The sequence below is a fragment of the Mustela putorius genome, unplaced genomic scaffold (genome assembly GCF_011764305.1).
Source record: "Mustela putorius furo isolate JIRA1106 unplaced genomic scaffold, ASM1176430v1.1 tig00000127_pilon_pilon_pilon, whole genome shotgun sequence".
NCBI classification, from domain to species: Eukaryota; Metazoa; Chordata; class Mammalia; order Carnivora; family Mustelidae; genus Mustela; species Mustela putorius.
The window spans coordinates 3,752,199-3,773,528 of record NW_025421288.1 but is presented as its reverse complement, the minus strand read 5'-3'; the positions used below and the strand labels follow the sequence as shown (position 1 = coordinate 3,773,528).

The window sequence follows — 21,330 nt, the reverse complement described above, 5'->3', positions numbered from 1 at the left end:
TTTGGGGTCAGAAGTTTCATGGTACCATCTAGTGAGGACATAAGAAAAATTCCTCCTATATATGTGAACTCATAAATTACACAATACAAGAAGGTCAGAGAGTGAGGATTTTTTTAAAAAGCTATTTTCATTATCTCAAGCTGGAGTAATTTATCCTGAACTTTTCTGCTTGCTTCTCAGAAGTGGAGTACAGATGTAGTCCAAGATAAACTAGAAGATGAAACTCTGACTATAAAGGAAAATCATAGTTGTGAATTATGAAGTTGGATATGTACTCAGAGGTTCTGAAAGTCATGGGACTGATGGCTAACTTGTGATAAAGCAAATGTTGAGCTGGGCATCTGGGCTTCTAGTCTGAGTTACTGATTAGCTGGATGCATTACAAAGCCATTTTCCCTTTCTGGGTATCACATGGAGGGATTGTATCAGATAAAGTTGTCCTCAAACATAAGGTCTTGGGGATCCCCAAGAGTACTGAATTAGAAGCCAAAGCTATCACTTGGGCAGATCATTTGCTGTCTAGATATTTAAGACCACAAACACAAAATACTTGAGCACCAGCATTGCATGGCAGAATTTGCTAATAAGGTAGTCCTCCTAATATAGATATTATTTTTATAGGTTGAATGAAAACAAAATTTTTAATAAAGTAGTTAGGGATTCCAAGAAATTACATTGGGTAGTATCTGAGATTCCTTCCAGCTCTCAGGTAAAAAGAAGCCATGTCTGACTTCCCAGCTGGGATAAACTCTTCAGTCCTCTTCTCTGACCATAGCCAAAACGTACTTCTGATTCTGCTCTATCACACAGAGAGATTAATCCTACATATAATATAAGGCTAAAGAATAGGCACTCCTTTTCTTAGAACATTCTAGTAGACATTCTTTGATGATCCATAAGAAAGGGTACATGTGCAATCTGCCACCGCTCATTTACCATCTGTTACCCTGGTGCATTTCTGTGTCGCTACACTAGACTATGTGTGGACTCACTAAGGAGACACTGTGCCTTGCTTGTGCAAACCACCCTGCCTTCCTGTGGGACACTTGTTCATCCTTCAAAACTCAGGTTAAGCAGCACTTTTATTTTTTCATGATCAACCTTGCTCGAGCTAGGACATTTTTGTGTTCTCCCTGTCCCTTGGGCACAGTGTGATTATAGCTCTTGTCACATCTTAATTGCATTGTCCTTGTTGTCTCCTCCATGAGACCAAGAGTCATTTGAGGAACAAGCCATGATCACTCATGCATTTTTCAAACCTGGAACTACATAGTGCTTCGGACTTGATTACGGGATGAATGAATGGATCAATGCAAAAAGAAGATCCATGTTCTGCTCTGTCATATATTCTCTGTGATGAAGGTGGGAAGTCTCAGTCAAAACACACCCCAGGCTCACTTCCCACCTCAGCAGTGCTGAGCCTTGTGACTCCTTTCAGTGTCATCCCTGATTGTTCCCTCCCGCCCTCATTAGAAGTGTCCTATAATCCTATCAGAACCTCAGGTGAACTCATTTTTTTTTTTTTTTTGGATATGATATCATAGTCTTGTGTCATTTTCATCTTTTCAGATCTGATGATAATTGCAAAATCTGCAAAAAAAAAAAAATCTCAGGAAGGGAAAAGGTGATCTCTGAAGGCTCAATAAACTCATCAGCTGACAACATAAACTTTGGATTTCTAAGAGGAGTTTGCTGCTCCAATTGGCTGTTTCATGCCTGTGCAGGCTGATTTCAGTAATAAATATTCAGCTCTGCAGTTGATTTTCTGATTTTTGTAGTTTTTGTTACTTTTTATGGCATAAATATTATGTTCCAAAATGTTAATTGGAATTTCTCATGCAGTCTTCACAGCTGGCCCTTAGCATGGTTCTGTAAGAAAGGTGCAGAAGTGACAGGAACCTGCTCAAAGTCACACAGCTGGAAAGTGAGGTGACCAGAATGTGGACATGGCTGCAAAACTGGTTCCAACTGAAGTTCTATTTTGTCACAGTGTCATTTGGCTATAACTAATCTTATTGGTGTCTATGTATTACCAAGCTGTACCCTAGCGATCCTCCATCTCTCTCCCTCTGTTTGGGCAGAGCCTTTGAATGTTTCCTAAAGGAATTTGTCTTCAGTTTCTGACCTATTGTCTGTGGCCCGATCCCACACTGGAGGAACGGAATATTGAGGACCTCCCCTTCCTATCCGTTTACCACATATGGTAACAAACACTCACTGTGCCCCTGGGAGTCTGTGAGGCCCCTTAGGAAATGCCAAGATACATAGATTAGTTCTTCCCTTATAGTATATAAAGGGAACAAAATAATTTCACAACTAATGACAACACAAGGCAGTAAAAATTGCCATTCCAGTGTGGGGAGAAAAAGTTGGAAGAATTCTTATTTGCTTGCCACAAGCAAGGAAACCTTCCTAAAGGAGGTGATGTTGAATTAGGCCATGAAGGTTAGAGAAGCTCCAATGGCAGCACTCAAGGAGAACACTAGGGCAGAGATAATAAGCAAAGACCTCTGTAAAGATAAAGAGCACAGTGTGAGAATGAGGAATACTCAAAATTCCTGGGTCAGAGCATAAATGGAAGCAGCATTTGCAGAAAAAAATGGGAATTATTATTATTATTATTATTATTTTTAAAAATGAAGATGAGATATTTTTATTAAAAAGACCAGGACTTTGGGGAGGAGTCAAGATGGCGGAGAAGTAGCAAGCTGAGACTGCTTCAGCTAGCCGGAGATCAGCTAGATAGCTTATCTAAAGATTGCAAACACCTGAAAATCCATCGGCAGATCGAAGAGAAGAAGAACAGCAATTCTGGAAACAGAAAATCAACCACTTTCTGAAAGGTAGGACCTGGCGGAGAAGTGAATCCAAAGCGACGGGAAGATAGACCCCGGGGGGAGGGGCCGGCTCCCGGCAAGCGGCGGAGCAACCGCGCACAAAATCAGGACTTTTAAAAGTCTGTTCCGCTGAGGGACATCGCTCCAGAGGCTAAACCGGGGCGAAGCCCACGCGGGGTCAGCGTGGCCTCAGGTCCCGCAGGGTCACAGAAGGATCGGGGGTGTCTGAGTGTCGCAGAGCTTGCGGGTATTGGAACGGGAAAGCCGGCTGCAGAGACAGAGCCGACAGTAAGCTCACAGCTCGGTGTTACCTTGAACCGGTCACAGGCTCGGTGAGCTCGGAGCGCGGCCGGAGGTCAGGCAGATGGGAGTAACTGGGCGCTGTTCTCTGAGGGCTCACTGAGGAGTGGGGCCCTGGGCTCTCGGCTCCTCCGGCCCGAGACCAGGAGGCCGCCATTTGTATTCCCGTCCTCCGGAACTCTACGGAAAGCGCTCAGGGAACAAAAGCTCCTGAAAGCAAACCCGAGCGGATTACTCACCCCGGCCCCGGGTAAGGGCGGTGTAATTCCGCCTGGGGCAAAGACACTTGAGAATCACTACAACAGGCCCCTCCCCAGAAGATCAACAAGAAATCCAGCCGAGACCAAGTTCACCTACCAAGGAGTGCGGTTTCAATACCAAGGAGAGCAGCAGAATTCCAGAGGAGGAGAAAGCCAAGCACGGAACTCATGGCTTTTTTTCCTGTGATTTTTTTTTTAGTCTTGCAGTTAATTTAATTTTTTCTTTTTCATTTTTTTTTTTTTCCTCTCGCCTTCGGGTAAAATTTTTTTTCTTTAACTGTTACCTTTTTCTTTTTTAACGATTTTTTACTAGTTTATCTAATATATATATTTTTCCTTTTTTACATTTTTCTTAGGTGTTTTCTTTTTTAAAAAAATTCTTTTCTTTTCTTTTTTTTCTTTTTCATTTTTCTTTTTTTTTTCTTTCTTCCTTTTTTAACCTCTTTTTATCCCCTTTCTCCCCACTCACGATTTTGGATCTCTTCTAATTTGGTTAAAGCATATTTTCCTGGGGTTGTTGCCACCCTTTTAGTATTTTACTTGCCCCTTCATTTACTCTTATCTGGACAAAATGACAAGACGTAAAAATTCAACACAAAAAAAAGAACAAGAGGCAGTACCAAAGGCTAGGGACCTAATCAATACAGACATCGGTAATATGTCAGATCTAGAGTTCAGAATGACAATTCTCAAGGTTCTAGCCGGGCTCGAAAAAGGCATGGAAGATATTAGAGAAACCCTCTCGAGAGATATAAAAGCCCTTTCTGGAGAAATAAAAGAACTAAAATCTAACCAAGTTGAAATCAAAAAAGCTATTAATGAGGTGCAATCAAAAATGGAGGCTCTAACTGCTAGGATAAATGAGGCAGAAGAAAGAATTAGTGATATAGAAGACCAAATGACAGAGAATAAAGAAGCTGAGCAAAAGAGAGACAAACAGCTACTGGACCACGAGGGGAGAATTGGAGAGATAAGTGACACCATAAGACGAAACAACATTAGAATAATTGGGATTCCAGAAGAAGAAGAAAGAGAGAGGGTAGCAGAAGGTATACTGGAGAGAATTATTGGGGAGAATTTCCCCAATATGGCAAAGGGAATGAGCATCAAAATTCAGGAGGTTCAGAGAACGCCCCTCAAAATCAATAAGAATAGGCCCACACCCCGTCACCGTCACCTAATAGTAAAATTTACAAGTCTCAGTGACAAAGAGAAAATCCTGAAAGCAGCCCGGGAAAAGAGGTCTGTAACATACAATGGTAAAAATATTAGATTGGCAGCTGACTTATCCACAGAGACCTGGCAGGCCAGAAAGAGCTGGCATGATATTTTCAGAGCACTAAATGAGAAAAACATGCAGCCCAGAATACTATATCCAGCTAGGCTATCATTGAAAATAGAAGGAGAGATTAAAAGCTTCCAGGACAAACAACAACTGAAAGAATTTGCAAATACCAAACCAGCTCTACAGGAAATATTGAAAGGGGTCCTCTAAGCAAAGAGAGAGCCTACAAGTGGTAGATCAGAAAGGAACAGAGACCATATACAGTAACAGTCACCTTACAGGCAATACAATGGCACTAAATTCATATCTCTCAATAGTTACCCTGAATGTGAATGGGCTAAATGACCCTGTCAAAAGACGCAGGGTATCAGAATGGATAAAAAAACAAAACCCATCTATATGTTGCCTCCAAGAAACTCATTTTAAGCCCGAAGACACCTCCAGATTTAAAGTGAGGGGGTGGAAAAGAATTTACCATGCTAATGGACATCAGAAGAAAGCAGGAGTGGCAATCCTTATATCAGATCAATTAGATTTTTTTTTTTAAAGATTTTATTTATTTATTTGACAGAGAGAGATCACAAGTAGGCAGAGAGGCAGGCAGAGAGAGAGAGGAGGAAGCAGGCTCCCTGCTGAGCAGAGAGCCTGATGCGGGACTCGATCCCAGGACCCTGAGATCATGACCTGAGCCGAAGGCAGCGGCTTAACCCACTGAGCCACCCAGGCGCCCCAGATCAATTAGATTTTAAGCCAAAGACTATAATAAGAGATGAGGAAGGACACTATATCATACTCAAAGGGTCTGTTCAACAGGAAGATTTAACAATTTTAAATATCTATGCCCCCAACGTGGGAGCAGCCAACTATATAAACCAATTAATAACAAAATCAAAGAAACACATCAACAATAATACAATAATAGTAGGGGACTTTAATACTCCCCTCACTGAAATGGACAGGTCATCCAAGCAAAAGATCAGCAAGGAAATAAAGGCCTTAAACGACACACTGGACCAGATGGACATCACGGATATATTCAGAATATTTCATCCCAAAGCAACAGAATACACGTTCTTCTCTAGTGCACATGGAACATTCTCCAGAATAGATCACATCCTCGGTCCTAAATCAGGACTCAACCGGTATCAAAAGATTGGGATCATTCCCTGCATATTTTCAGACCACAATGCTCTAAAGCTAGAACTCAACCACAAAAGGAAGTTTGGAAAGAACCCAAATACATGGAGACTAAATAGTATTCTTCTAAAGAATGAATGGGTCAACCGGGAAATTAAAGAAGAATTGAAAAAAATCATGGAAACAAATGATAATGAAAATACAACGGTTCAAAATCTGTGGGATACAACAAAGGCAGTCCTGAGAGGAAAATATATAGCGGTACAAGCCTTTCTCAAGAAACAAGAAAGGTCTCAGGTACACAACCTAACCCTACACCTAAAGGAGCTGGAGAAAGAACAAGAAAGAAACCCTAAGCCCAGCAGGAGAAGAGAAATCATAAAGATCAGAGCAGAAATCAATGAAATAGAAACCAAAAAAACAATAGAACAAATCAACGAAACTAGGAGCTGGTTCTTTGAAAGAATTAATAAAATTGATAAACCCCTGGCCCGACTTATCAAAAAGAAAAGAGAAAGGACCCAAATAAATAAAATCATGAATGAAAGAGGAGAGATCACAACTAACACCAAAGAAATACAAACTATTATAAGAACATACTATGAGCAACTCTACGCCAACAAATTTGACAATCTGGAAGAAATGGATGCATTCCTAGAAACATATAAACTACCACAACTGAAGCAGGAAGAAATAGAAAGCCTGAACAGACCCATAACCAGTAAGGAGATTGAAACAGTCATTAAAAATCTCCAAACAAACAAAAGCCCAGGGCCAGACGGCTTCCCGGGGGAATTCTACCAAACATTTAAAGAAGAACTAATTCCTATTCTCCTGAAAATGTTCCAAAAAATAGAAATGGAAGGAAAACTTCCAAACTCATTTTATGAGGCCAGCATCACCTTGATCCCAAAACCAGACAAGGATCCCACCAAAAAAGAGAACTATAGACCGATATCCTTGATGAACACAGATGCGAAAATACTCAACAAAATACTAGCCAATAGGATTCAACAGTACATTAAAAAGATCATTCACCACGACCAAGTGGGATTTATTCCAGGGCTGCAAGGTTGGTTCAACATCCGCAAATCAGTCAATGTGATACAACACATCAATAAAAGAAAGAACAAGAACCATATGATACTCTCAATAGATGCTGAAAAAGCATTTGACAAAGTACAGCATCCCTTCCTGATCAAAACTCTTCAAAGTGTAGGGATAGAGGGCACATACCTCAATATCATCAAAGCCATCTATGAAAAACCCACCGCAAATATCATTCTCAATGGAGAAAAACTGAAAGCTTTTCCGCTAAGGTCAGGAACACAGCAGGGATGTCCATTATCACCACTGCTATTCAACATTGTACTAGAGGTCCTAGCCTCAGCAATCAGACAACAAAAGGAAATTAAAGGCATCCAAATCGGCAAAGAAGAAGTCAAATTATCACTCTTCGCAGATGATATGATACTCTATGTGGAAAACCCATAAGACTCCACTCCAAAATTGCTAGAACTTATACAGGAATTCAGTAAAGTGTCAGGATATAAAATCAATGCACAGAAATCAGTTGCATTTCTCTACACCAACAGCAAGACAGAAGAAAGAGATATTAAGGAGTCAATCCCATTTACAATTGCATCCAAAACCATAAGATACCTAGGAATAAACCTAACCAAAGAGGCACAGAATCTATACTCAGAAAACTATAAAGTACTCATGAAAGAAATTGAGGAAGACACAAAAAAATGGAAAAATGTTCCATGCTCCTGGATTGGAAGAATAAATATTGTGAAAATGTCTATGCTACCTAAAGCAATCTACACATTTAATGCAATTCCTATCAAAGTACCATCCATCTTTTTCAAATAAATGGAACAAATAATGCTAAAATTTATATGGAACCAGAAAAGACCTCGAATAGCCAAAGGGATATTGAAAAAGAAAGCCAACGTTGGTGGCATCACAATTCCGGATTTCAAGCTCTATTACAAAGCTGTCATCATCAAGACAGCATGGTACTGGCACAAAAACAGACACATAGATCAATGGAACAGAATAGAGATCCCAGAAATAGACCCTCAACTCTATGGTCAACTAATCTTCGACAAAGCAGGAAAGAATGTCCAATGGAAAAAAGACAGCCTCTTCAATAAATGGTGCTGGGAAAATTGGACAGCCACATGCAGAAAAATGAAATTGGACCATTTCCTTATACCACACACAAAAATAGACTCAAAATGGATGAAGGACCTCAATGTGCGAAAGGAATCCATCAAAATCCTTGAGGAGAACACGGGCAGCAACCTCTTCGACCTCTGCCGCAGCAACATCTTCCTAGGAACAACACAAAAGGCAAGGGAAGCAAAGGAAAAAATGAACTATTGGGATTTCATCAAGATCAAAAGCTTTTGCACAGCAAAGGAAACAGTTAACAAAATCAAAAGACAACTGACAGAATGGGAGAAGATATTTGCAAACGACATATCAGATAAAGGACTAGTGTCCAGAATCTATAAAGAACTTAGCAAACTCAACACCCAAAGAATAAATAATCCAATCAAGAAATGGGCAGAGGACATGAACAGACATTTCTGCAAAGAAGACATCCAGATGGCCAACAGACACATGAAAAAGTGCTCCATATCACTCGGCATCAGGGAAATACAAATCAAAACCACAATGAGATATCACCTCACACCAGTCAGAATGGCTAAAATCAACAAGTCAGGAAATGACAGATGCTGGCGAGGATGCGGAGAAAGGGGAACCCTCCTACACTGTTGGTGGGAATGCAAGCTGGTGCAACCTCTCTGGAAAACAGCATGGAGGTTCCTCAAAATGTTGAAAATAGAACTGCCCTATGACCCAGCAATTGCACTATTGGGTATTTACCCTAAAGATACAAATGTAGTGATCCAAAGGGGCACATGCACCAGAATGTTTATAGCAGCAATGTCTACAATAGCCAAACTATGGAGAGAACCTAGATGTCCATCAACAGATGAATGGATCAAGAAGATGTGGTATGTATACACAATGGAATTCTATGCAGCCATCAAAAGAAATGAAATCTTGCCATTTGCGACAACATGGATGGAACTAGAGCATATCATGCTTAGCGAAATAAGTCAAGCAGAGAAAGACAACTATCATATGATCTCCCTGATATGAGGAAGTGGTGATGCAACATGGGGGCTTAAGTGGGTAGGAGAAGAATAAATGAAACAAGATGGGATAGGGAGGGAGACAAACCATAAGTGACTCTTAATCTCACAAAACAAACTGAGGGTTGCTGGGGGGAGGGGGTTAGGGAGAAGGGGGTGGGATTATGGACATTGGGGAGGGTATGTGCTTTGGTGAGTGCTGTGAAGTGTGTAAACCTGGTGATTCACAGACCTGTACCCCTGGGGATAAAAATATATGTTTATAAAAAATAAAAAAAAAACAAGATAAAAATAAAAGGTATAAAGATGGAAAAAAAAAAAAGACCAGGACTTTGATGCAGAAATATCAATTTTTTTTTTCAAGAGAAGTAAGCCTTTATTTCCTTGTTTCACAAATAAACTTGGCTGAATTTGTTGCTTTTTGCTGATTAGTCGAAGAGACCAAATCCCATATCCTCATCCGACTCCTCCGACTCTTCCTTTGCTTCAACCTTGGCTGGGGCTGCAGCAGCAGCAGGTGCAGCAGTCGTGGCAGCGGCCACAGGGGCAGCAGCCACAAATGCAGATGGATCAGCCAAGAAGGCCTTGACCTTTTCAGCAAGTGGGAAGGTGTAATCAGTCTCCACAGACAAAGCCAGGACCCGCTTGTATCCATTGATGATAGCATGGGGCACTGATGCAACAGTTGGGTAACCTATCTGCAGACAGACGCTGGCAACATTGCGGACACCCTCCAGGAAGCGAGAATGCAGAGTTTCCTCTGTGATGTCAAGCACTTCAGGGTTGTAGATGCTGCCATTGTCAAACACCTGCTGGATGATCAGCTCAAAGGAGAAGGGGGAGATGTTCAGCATGTTCAGCAGTGTGGCTTTGCTGGCTCCCACTTTGTCTCCGGTCTTAATCAGCTGCACATCACTCAGGATTTCAATGGTTCCTCTGGAGATTTTAGTGGTGATGCCTAAAGCCTGGAAGAAGGAGGTCTTCTCGGGCCCCAGACCAGTGTTCTGGGCTGGCACAGTGACCTCACATGGGGCTATGGCACCAGCACGGGCAGCAGCTGGCACCTTATTGGCCAGCAGCATGTCCCTGATCTCAGTGAGGTCCTCCTTGGTGAACACAAAGCCCACATTCCCCCGGATATGAGGTAACAGTTTTTCCAGAGCTGGGTTGTTCTCCAGATGCTCTCGGATGGCCTTGCGCATCATGGTGTTCTTGCCCATCAGCACGACAGCCTTTCCACGAAGGGACATGCGGATCTGCTGCATCTGCTTTGAACCCACATTGTCTGCTCCCACAATGAAGCATTTTGGATAATCATCCAAAAGTTGGATAATCTTAAGGAAGTAGTTGGACTTCCAGGTCGCCCTGTCTTCCCTGGGCATCACGGCGGTGCGTCAGGGATTGCCACGCAGGGTTTAAAGACGATGTCACTCTCATGAGGACGCCTGGAGAGAGGAAGCAGAAATATCAATTTTTAAATCGTTCTTCACTTTCAGAGATTTTACTTATACTATTTATATTTTGTTTACATATACTCATTTATTAGTTTTTTAAATTTAAATGAATAACAGTATTCATTATTTTTGCACCACACCCAGTACTCCAAGCAATCCATGCCCTCTATAATACCCACCACCTGGTACCCCGACCTCCCACCCCCCGCCCCTTCAAAACCCTCAGATTATTTTTCAGAGTCCATAGTCTCTCATGGTTCACCTCCCCTTCCAATTTCCCCCAACTCCCTTCTCCTCTCTAACTCCCCATGTCTTCCATGCTATTTGTTATTCTCCACAAATAAGTGAAACCATATGATAATTGACTCTCTCTGCTTGACTTATTTCACTCAGCATAATCTCTTCCAGTCCCATCCATGTTGCAACAAAAGTTGGGTATTCGTCCTTTCTGATGGAGGCATACTACTACATAGTGTATATGGACCACATCTTCCTTACCTATTCGTCCGTTGCAGGGCATCTTGGTTCTTTCCACAGTTTGGCGACTATGGCCATTGCTGCTATAAACATTGGGGTACAGATGGCCTTTCTTTTCACTACATCTGTATCCTTGGGGTAAATACCCAGGAGTGCAATGGCAGGGTCATAGGGAAGGTCTATTTTTAATTTCTTGAGGAATCTCCACACTGTTCTCCAAAGTGGCTGCACCAACATGCATTCCCACCAACAGTGTAAGAGGGTTCCCCTTTCTCCACATCCCCTCCAACGCATGTTGTTTCCTGTCTTGCTAATTTTGGCCATTCTAACTGGTGTAAGGTGATATCTCAATGTAGTTTTAATTTGAATCTCCCTGATGGCTAGTGATGATGAACATTTTTTCATGTGCCTGAGAGCCATTTTTATGTCTTCATTGGAGAAGTAAGTGTCTGTCTATATCTTCTGCCCATTTTTTGATATGATTGTTTGTTTTGTGTGTGTTGAGTTTGAAGAGTTCATTATAGATCCTGGATATCAACCTTTTGACTGTACTGTCATTTGCAAATATCTTCTCCCATTCCGTGGGTTGCCTCTTTGTTTTCTTGACTGTTTCCTTTGCTGTGTAGAAGCTTTTGATTTTTATGAAGTCCCAAAAGTTCATCTTCGCTTTTGTTTCCTTTGCCTTTGGAGACATATCTTGAAAGAAGTTGCTGTGGCTGATATCGAAGAGATTACTGCCTATGTTCTTCTCTAGGATTCTGATGGATTCCTTTCTCACGTTGAGGTCTTTTATCCATTTTGAGTTTATCTTTTGCACGGTGTAAGAGAATGGTCGAGTTTCATTCTTCTACATATAGCTGTCCAGTTTTCCCAGCACCATTTATTGAAGAGACTGTCTTTTTTCCACTGTATATTTTTTCCTGTTTTGTCAAAGATTATTTGACCATAGAGTTGAGGGTTCATATCTGGGCTCTCTACTCTGTTCCACTGGTCTATGTGTCTGTTTTTATGCAAGTACCATGTTTTCTTGGTGATCACAGCTTTGTAGTAAAGCTTGAAATCAGGTAACGTGATGGCCCCCGTTTTATTTTTGTTTTTAAACATTTCCTTAGCGATTTGGGGTCTCTTCTGATTCCATACAAATTTTAGGATTATTTGCTCCAGCTCTTTGAAGAATACCGGTGGAATTTTGATCAGAATAACATTAAAAGTATAGATTGCTCTAGGCAGTATAGACATTTTAACAATGTTTATTCTTCCAATCCAAGAGCATGGAATGGTCTTCCATCTTTTTGTGTCTTCTTCAATTTCTTTCATGAGTGTTCTGTAGTTCCTCGAGTACAGATCCTTTTTAAAAAGGATTTTATTTATTTATTTGTCAGGGAGAGAGAGGGAAAGAGAGCGAGAGAGAAAGAGCACGAGAGTGCACAAGCTGGCAGAGTGGCAGGCAGAGGAGGAGAGAGAAGCAGGCTCCCTGCTGGACAAGGAGCTGATATGGGACTTGATCCCAGTACCCTGGGATCATGACCTGAGCCGAAGGCAGTGGCTTAACCAACTGAGCCACCCAAGGCATCCCAAAAATGGGAATTATAGTGTTAGTGTTGGATTGCAAAATGCTTTGAATGCCAAGTTTAGGTGATTAGGTCTGAACATTCTTAAAGATTCTGGGAATTCTATGATCTAATTTGTAGAGGAGCTTCAAAGTTGTGAAAGAGAATGTTTTTATAAGAGCTTTACCTGGAAGGTGGTAAATTGGGCAAGACACTGTGGAGGACAGACCAGAATGGGGAAAGACTGGAGGCAGAGAGAACAATGAGATAGTTTGTGTAATGGTTTAAGGTGAAAAGTAATGAGGGTTAGAAAACAGATGAGGATGGTGGGAGTGAAGCAGGAGGAGCCAGGTCTCGCCTAGCCTTTTCATTGTGAACACACACATCATCCCTTGACTCTTTCGTTGAGATATCAAGGAATAATATTTTTAGTAGAAACCCCACTTGGTAGAATTAACAGCTGCAAAAGATTCACATTTTCCTTCTCAAATTCCATTCTTTGTCTTATAAGGTGGATAGATAATATAAACGTTATGCTGCATTTAAAAAGAATGTCAAATATCTGAAGGAAAACTTACTAAAGATTAGGGATTAGCATGATACAGTATATCAGAGAGAGTCCTAGCATGGGAACCAAGAGGTTGGAGTTTTTGCATTGATGTATCCCTATCTAACTGTGGCTTTGGGCTAGCCATTTACTCTTTCTGAGTTTCAATTCCTTTCAGACTAAATGGTGGGGTCGGGTCTCTGTAGATTATCAACTTTTCCCTGTAGAAAGCCCTTGGTTCAAGTAAGTCCTTGTGAGGAACCCAAGATATAAAACAGGTACATGTAATATGCAGTGGTGAGGCTGGAGTGAGGAGCTTGAATTTTGCTTGGCCTCTGTATGAACTTCCCTGCCCCCCATCTCTGGGACTCTATGGGGGCATTGTCAGAATTCTAGAGGGCTTTGCAGGTTATTAGATAGTCTCAGATGTTTCTTTAAGCTCATCATAGTGATGCACGAGTTTCTTGGTCAAAGTTCCACATTGAATTTCTTAACACCTCTGTTCTCCTGAGTTTGCTGGAAAGAGGAAGCTATATCCTATACATGGTGGCTTTCTTTCAGTGCCTTAAACATCTCAAATTTGTTCTTGCTTTGAGCCTTTGTACTGGCCAAATCAGTGCAATCTTTTCCAAAGATACTGTTTCTCCATATTTTTACATGATTTACTTCTTTCTACTCATTTAAATCTCTGAATAATTAGGTTCCCAAAGGGTCCTTCTGTTAGAGGCCAGCTTGCCAGGAAGACCCTCACTTGGCTCCATCCCTTCCCAGGCCCTGTGAGGAATCCCAGAAAAGTGCTCACACACCATTTGTTTTTGCAAAGTTTACGCAAGTGAGATATTTTAATTGCAATTGACTGTAGCTACTGTCTCCTCCTTCTCTTGCTTTTACCCCTGTCACACTTTTCCTTGTGAATGGATTTTGAAATATAGTACCTTGCTTTCTTCATCCATGGAATGAAAATTACAGTATCTACCTCCAAATGTTGCGAGGTTTAAATAAGTTCCTACATGAAATGTGTTTAGAACAATGAGAGACTGGCATGCAATAAATGCTTATTTTTTAAATTATGTTAGTCACCATATTCGTTGTTTGCATATAATACTCAGTGCTCCGTACAATACATGCCTTCCTTAATACCCATCACTGGGCCAACCCATCCCCCACACTTCTCCCCTCTAAGTTCCTCAGTTTACTTCTTGGTGTGCACAGTCTCTCATGGTTCATCTCCTCCTGCAATTTCACCCCTTCGCTTTTCCCTTCCTTCTCCTAATGTTCTCCATGCTATTCCTTATGTTCCACGAATAAGTGAAACCACATGATAATTGACTCTCTCTACTTGACTTATTTCACTCAGCATAATCTCCTCCAGTCCCATCCATGTCAATGCAAAAGTTTGGTATTCATCATTTTTGATGGCTGAGTAATATTCCGTTATACATAGGGACCACATCTTTTTTATCCAGTATATATTTTTAAGTGAAACAGAAAAGCAGTAAATTTTTCTAGTATATATTATTTTGGGGTAAGGAAGGAGGATAAGAATATGAAATTGTATTTGCTTGTACTTGCATTAACACTTGAATGATGTTCGCAAAACCAAAAATAAACCACTTTTAGTTAGTGCTGGGGAATGGGGATGAAGGATGGGGTGGGGTGCACAGGGAAGGAGGGAAAGTGAGACTTCCAAATGAATATGTTTTTATATTGCTTCAATGAAACGTAAATGATTTGCCTATCCTAAAAGGGAAAATGAAGTTAAAAGAATTCCCGCAAGTGGAACAGATTTGTAAAGAACTTTGGGCAAGTTTTTTAAACTCAAATTTCTCAGCTATAAATTGGGGGAAAACAGAATTTACTTAAAGCCTATTTCAGTTGTTTACACAAATTAAGCTTGTTCTTTTTATTTATTTATTCATTTGAGAGAGAGAGAGAGAGAGAGAGAGAGTGCGAGCGAGCAGCAGGGAGGGGCAGAGAGACTGGGAGAGAGAGAATCTTAGGCAGAATCTCTGCTGAGCATGGAGCCCCATACAGGGCTGGACCCCAGGACCCCGAGATCATGACCTGAGCCAAAATGTAGAGTCAGACGCTTCACTGACTGTGCCACGCAGGCGCCTTACAAATCAAGCTTATTCTTGACTGAGGACACACACTTGTGTGCCTTCTACATGGAAGGGGGTTTGGAGAGGCCTTCCATCTGACAGACAGTCTGATCTGTTGCTAGTTTCCTCCTTTGAGAAGGCTTCTCCCTGCTCTGCTCATTAGCCTCTGGCCAATTTATTTTTCTCATAACTTCTTAAAGTTGACTAAACCTCTCTCTCTTTTCACTTGTTTATCTAACATTTGTGTGTTGAATCCCAAGAACCCAGAGCCATGTTTCATGTCTAAGGTATTTTTTGAATGAATGAATGTCTGAACCCAATGCAAGATGCATATAAAAGACCCAGGGGATTTTAGCTATTTCTGTCAGGGGCTACCTATCAAGGATCAGGCTGGGGTACCCCTCCACTTCTGTATCCAAATACTATATTGTAAGCATATATTCCTTTGTTTAATCTTAACACCAAGACTTAACTCCCATAGATAACATTTGGAGTAAGAATTAAATAAAATTAAAAGACTTTCTAAAATCAAGACCACTCTCCTGTTCCCTGGATTGACTTTTCATATTTAATTAGACTTTTGGTATTCTCTAGCCTCATTATAATCTCACTCTGATTTTATTCCACAATAGGCAGGAACCAAGGAACTGTGCCCTCCCTAAGATGTAGGTTCAGAGTAAATGCAGCTCAGTGGCTGCTTGTACCTTGGTGTCAGAAAATTGCTCATAATTAGTTTGCATATCTTATCAGTGAGAAGTAGCTTAATTATCTCCCTCTGCAGAATCTTTGGAGAGAAAGTTCAGTGTCTGTATTTTCTTTCTTTTTTTTTCTCCTTAAGAAAAGTACTATCTTTGAACTTGATTTCACCTTGGGGATGGAAACAGAAGAAGGAAAACTCCATACATATCTATCTATCTATATCTATATTCATCTATATCTATATATTAACTTTGTGTGTGTGTGTGTGTGCGTGCATGTGCAAATAGTTTTCTTTTTTTTTTAAGCCTGGTTTTCTTGTTTTGTAGAGAAGTGTTTAGAGTGGCATAAGGGAGTTATATCCTTAAATACAACATGCGTGCTGTGGTATAAGTTAAATTTTATCTAATTCACATATTTTTTTCCTTTGGACTCCCTTCCCCCATGCCCAAGCATGGTGAGGTCTCTGGGAGGCGTATCCTCATGCTTACTTTCCAGTATATACAATAATTATAAAATTAAGTTGATTAAAAATAATTAAATAAATACATATAAAATGATAAAATACAACCATTATGTGTGAAAAAAAGATTCTCAAGTGGAGCAAACGGTGTTAACAGCATCATTCAAAATAGGGTGGGGAGGATCTTGAGGAAACAGGAGCAATGCATTTCTTTTGCTTCAATTTTCTGAACACTAGAGACTTGTGAATTTTGTCAGTTGCAACCTGTCATCTGCACCTCGACCACCTCCTGGAACTCATCCTTCTACTTTGGACTGAAACCGAGATAATATAGCATCTGTTAGCTAAATGGCCAATCCTGTCTTAGACAGGCCGTGCAACTCTGTCAGGACTCATCTTAATTCCTTCAAAACAAGTTATATAACCTTGTGGTTTTTGCCTTTCCAAGCTTGCACTCCCTGCTTGCAATTCAGAGCACACTTTTAATTTTTGGTCTCTCTCTGTTTCCCGTATTGCAATCCCCAAGACCCCAAATAAATGCTTTTGGTTGTTTACAGCCTCTTCTTCTAGGTCAACACATGTTAATAGAACATTATATATACATCTCTCCCTCTCTCTCTCTGTATAGTTTTAGCAAAATGAGTGGCGAGGTGAGTTATTTTCCAGCCACTTTGCTGAGCATCACCAGTTCTCTGGCTGATTCCAGGCCCTACAATAACAAATTCTCAGGTGTTCATTATCTGGTTGATTACTTCAATTTCCCATTACACCGATAGGGGCTGAATTAATGAGGTAAACAAGCTGGGAGATTTATATACAATATTGCAAACATTATGCAAGGGAATCGTTGAAGATTTTCCTTTGCGCTTGAGAGCATATCAGAGATGTCCAAGGTAGGAGTTTGGAGAGGCAGAGCCATTTCAGTCCCCCTGCACACGTGTGTGTGTGTGTGTGTGTGTGCACACATGCATGTTATATTTCTTGCTTACCTGGTGTGTGAGCAAACAGTGTTTGGTGCAGGTGCTGGATGAGGGACCAGGAAATTTTACATGATGCAGTAACTCATTTCAGGGTAAGAGACTGGAACCAAAACTCTGTCTAAACCTCCTTTCTTAGCATGAAGTAAACGGATTTCTGGTAAGCCAGAGCAACACTGAGAGGGCAAGCCAAATGAACCCAAGGTATGACTGCATTCTATTATAAAAAGCTGGAGGCAGGAAATGTGTCTTTGCTCAAATTTGCACCCTGCAGCAGCTTAAGTGGGCAATCAACTGATGGTACTTTTCAGCATCCGTAATAACAATGCCTAAGTTTACAAAGCACTTTGAAATGCATCAATCTCTTTCATATTTACTTTTTTTATGTAATAGAAATGCCCATAGTTCAGAGTTGGGTATATTGTCCTCATTTTACAGATAAGGAAACAGACTCAGAGAAGTTAAGGCACTGTCCAAGTCATAGAGCAGATAACGGTTAATGGTTCTGAGCACTGGTGGCAGTTCTTTCATCTCTAAATTGACTCTCCTTCCTATGCCTCAGCTGCTCTCATTTATTGTAACAGTTGAAAGAAAAAGGACTGACTGACTGACTGAATGAATGATGGCCTGGCTAGTGTGCAAAGCCTCAGGATTGGAGAAGCTAGCCTGGTAGAGAAGACCTAGATCAAAGATCCATCGAATCCCTTTGAGAAGTCCAGAAGTCCAGACTGTGGGGCTTGATTGGAAAAGACAAATGTAACAGGGGTTGTTGGTGGATGGGGGGAGATCCATTTACATTGCATTCAGATGTACAAATAATGTGTATTTGAACATTTTTTTCTGTAGCTGATTTCATCTTAAGGGCCCACAGGCTGCTAAGTAGCAGGGACCACTACACTTGAGTTCAATCTATGAGACACAATTGAACAGATCTCTTAAGGTCCTGTCTTTCAGATGCCTCATCTCCCTGCTTCTCTCCAGGTTGGCCTTCTGAGGTATGAGGAAGGGGATTTAGGAGACTGTATGGTGAACAAAATGGGAAGAATCTCTTGGAATCAAGTGTGGGAATTTGTTCTCTGGCATCCTGGTCTCTATGGTAGATTTCTTGCCAACTTCCTTGTTTCTCATCATCCAGTGGCGATGATAGTATGGGTTATAAGAAGAGGTGCATAGGGTCTGGCAAGGTTCTGGGATACCTATTGATTCAGTGCATAGTTGGTGTCTGTGTCCCTAAGTGTCAAAGCAAACTAGACCTCTGATTGTACCTGTCAGGCCTAAGAGAGCACCCTCTACCTATCATCCTACCAGATCACATCTCTTTCCAAATTGGCTTGGGTCGAGTGTACAGAGTTGAAGGGGAGGAGAAGCAGTGAAAATTCTGGTTTGTCAGGGGAGCTTGGGAGGTAAGCAGTTCTTATAGGAGGATTTTATTAGCATCCTAAGAAAGCCTTAAGGGCCACGGGACTCAAACTTTCATAAAAAGGACTGTAAAACCTCAGTGCCCATCACCCAACTTCTCAGAGTGTGCCTATATAAGTGAGATGGTCTCAGTATAGGTGAGTTAGCCAGCCATGAGCTATCCAGCCATTTAGATCCTGGATAGCGGCTGGATATTGGCTGGGAAGAACATCTAGTTTTGACCCAGATTTATGAATCTCAAAGTTCTTGGCCTACCCTCGGGAAAGTTATTGCAAATTCAGAGGTGGAGTGAATGTGCTATGAGAAATTAGAGCAATTAAAATATAAATGAACATTTACTGAGTATCAATGACATGCCAAACACTATTCTAGATAGTAGGGAAAAAGCAAGGGAATGGGAGTTAGGAAGGGTTAGGAGGAGAACAAAGACAGAAAAAAATGTACACCTTCATGAAGCTTATATTCAAGAATGGGTGTCAGATAACAAGAAAAATAACTAAGTAAAATATATAGTACCTGAACTGGTGATGATTGTTTCAGACAAAGCAAGAGAAGAGAAGAGAGGGAGTATCTTGGGCCGAGTATAGTCAGTTGATTTGGTCAGGAAACATCTCATGAATACCTGAAATTTGAGCCCCAAATTGAAGGAGGTGAAGAAGTGAGCCACATGGATATGTGGAAGAAGAAACTTCCAGGTGGAAGGTAGACTGTTTCTAGTATGTGTTGAAAGAACAGGTAGGAGGCCAGTGGGGTGGGAAGGTGATGAGTCAGCAGAAAATAAATTTCAAATGACATAAGAGAAATAAAGGACCATAGTCTTGGAAAGGGCTTTTGGTTTTATTCCAGGTGAGATGGGAGAAACCACTGATAACTTGAGCAGAGGACTGACCTGGTCCGACCTCTTTTCTTAAAGGATCATTTAGCGGCTGTGCTGATACTCCATTTCATGACTTGGGGGAAAGGTGGAAGCACAAAAACCAGGTAGGAGAGTGTTGCAATAATTCCAGTGAAAGAATTACCAGTAGGTGGATCCGAGTAGTAGCCAGGGAGGGAGTAGGAAATAATTGGATATAGAAATATTCTGTAGTAGACCCGATAGTGTTGGTGAATGGATTGGAGGTGGGGTAGAAGAGGAGGAAGAAAATCAGGATGACTTCAAAATTTTTGGCTGAAGTATCTAGAAAAATGGAAATAACATTAACATGGGCGAAGGCTGTGGGTGCATCAGGTTAAGAGGAGAAGATCAGGCGTTTCATTTTTGAATGTATTAATTTTGAGGTGCCCATAAAACATCCAAGAGTATTTGTCGAGCAGGTGTATGGAGGCTGTGTTTGGGGAGAGGTTTCAATGGGACATATAAATTCAGGAGGCATTGGCCTATAACAGTGAAACCAGATAAGACCATCAAAGAAGTGACTGTAGACAGAAGCCAGAACTTAATAACATAGAAGAGCAGAGCAAACCCAGCCTAACAACAAAGCCTGCATAATGGCCCCAGAGAGGATGAGTTAGGTAGTCTTTACTGGCTTTAAACCCAGAAGCTTGTTTTTCTGGGTATCTTCGTGTGCCAAAGTGTTTTCTTCTCATATAGATAGAGTTTGTCTGTGTGGAACATTTATCCTGGTCCATAACCTTTTCCACAATGAACCTCTTCCACTTTTCAATTTAGGTAAACACACACACACACACAGGGAAGTCAGATGATACTCTTTTTTTTTTTTTTTTTTTTTTTTTTGTCAAATTTACATTAATGAAGGAAGTTTCTTAAAATTCTCCCACCAACCTTTACTTGATAGTGAACCTTGGGCAGGTTCACAGTAGCTTCACTATTTATAATTTAAGGCTGTGTACTTGCAAGTTCCCAATTTTCCTACCTGAAGTATTTTTCTACCAGGAGGCATTTATTTCCTGTGTTGTTGCTCGTGTGATGAATAAACCACCTTTTCAGTCTTCACTACTTTTGTCTCTCACTTGATGAGTAAATTTTTATTTCACTGAGACAATTCTACTGAGTTCTGCTTCTGTGTGGAGACTATGTGGAGATGTATGCTATCACTAAATCTGATATTCCACTTTTCCATTCAAGCAGCTCTGTCTTCAGCCTGAAAACCACTACTTTCTCAGACTCCCCATCTCTAACCCTAGAAACTAGCTTTCCTGTGAGGGCCATTTTTTAAAAAAAACCGCACCCACCCCCATCAAAAAAGAGTTCATCCTTTTAAGTGAGTTACCATAGTCACAACGAAGATAAAACAACAAAGCTTCATAAATTATGGGCAGATGGTTAGGCTTAGTCACTACCTAAGTGATTCTGTTTATGTAGACAATGTGATAAAAAATTTGTGATATGAGAAAATGAAAAGTGGTTGCATATCAGTAAGGTGGGTAAGACTCCCTGAGGATTGCAATCCTCTTTGGCGATATGTGTTCCAAAGGCTGTAAAAGTTACGACTGATCTCATGTTAGTCATTCAGGGTCTATACTGGTACCAGAATCCTGCCTCTCTGTTCGAACATTTCTTTTTGTTTTAACACATTTTTTCATGTGTTCATAGGTGTTCATTCATCTTTGGTGAATATCTCACTTTTATTCCTGTTTCCTTTTTTTTTTTTTTTAAACTTTCCTCCCCTAGTTCTTCAAAGGAAGGAACAGTTTT

The 21,330-nt window shown here is 40.8% G+C and overlaps 1 protein-coding gene across 1 annotated transcript; it reads right to left on the bottom strand.

Moving 5' to 3' along the window:
• Positions 1-9,339: 9,339 nt before the first annotated feature.
• LOC123394898 (60S acidic ribosomal protein P0-like) lies at positions 9,340-10,439 on the bottom strand. Its single transcript, XM_045089758.1, has one exon. The coding sequence runs from the start codon at positions 10,369-10,371 to the stop codon at positions 9,418-9,420; it is 954 nt and encodes a 317-aa protein (XP_044945693.1). The 5' UTR covers positions 10,372-10,439; the 3' UTR covers positions 9,340-9,417.
• Between the last annotated feature and the right edge of the window lie 10,891 nt (positions 10,440-21,330).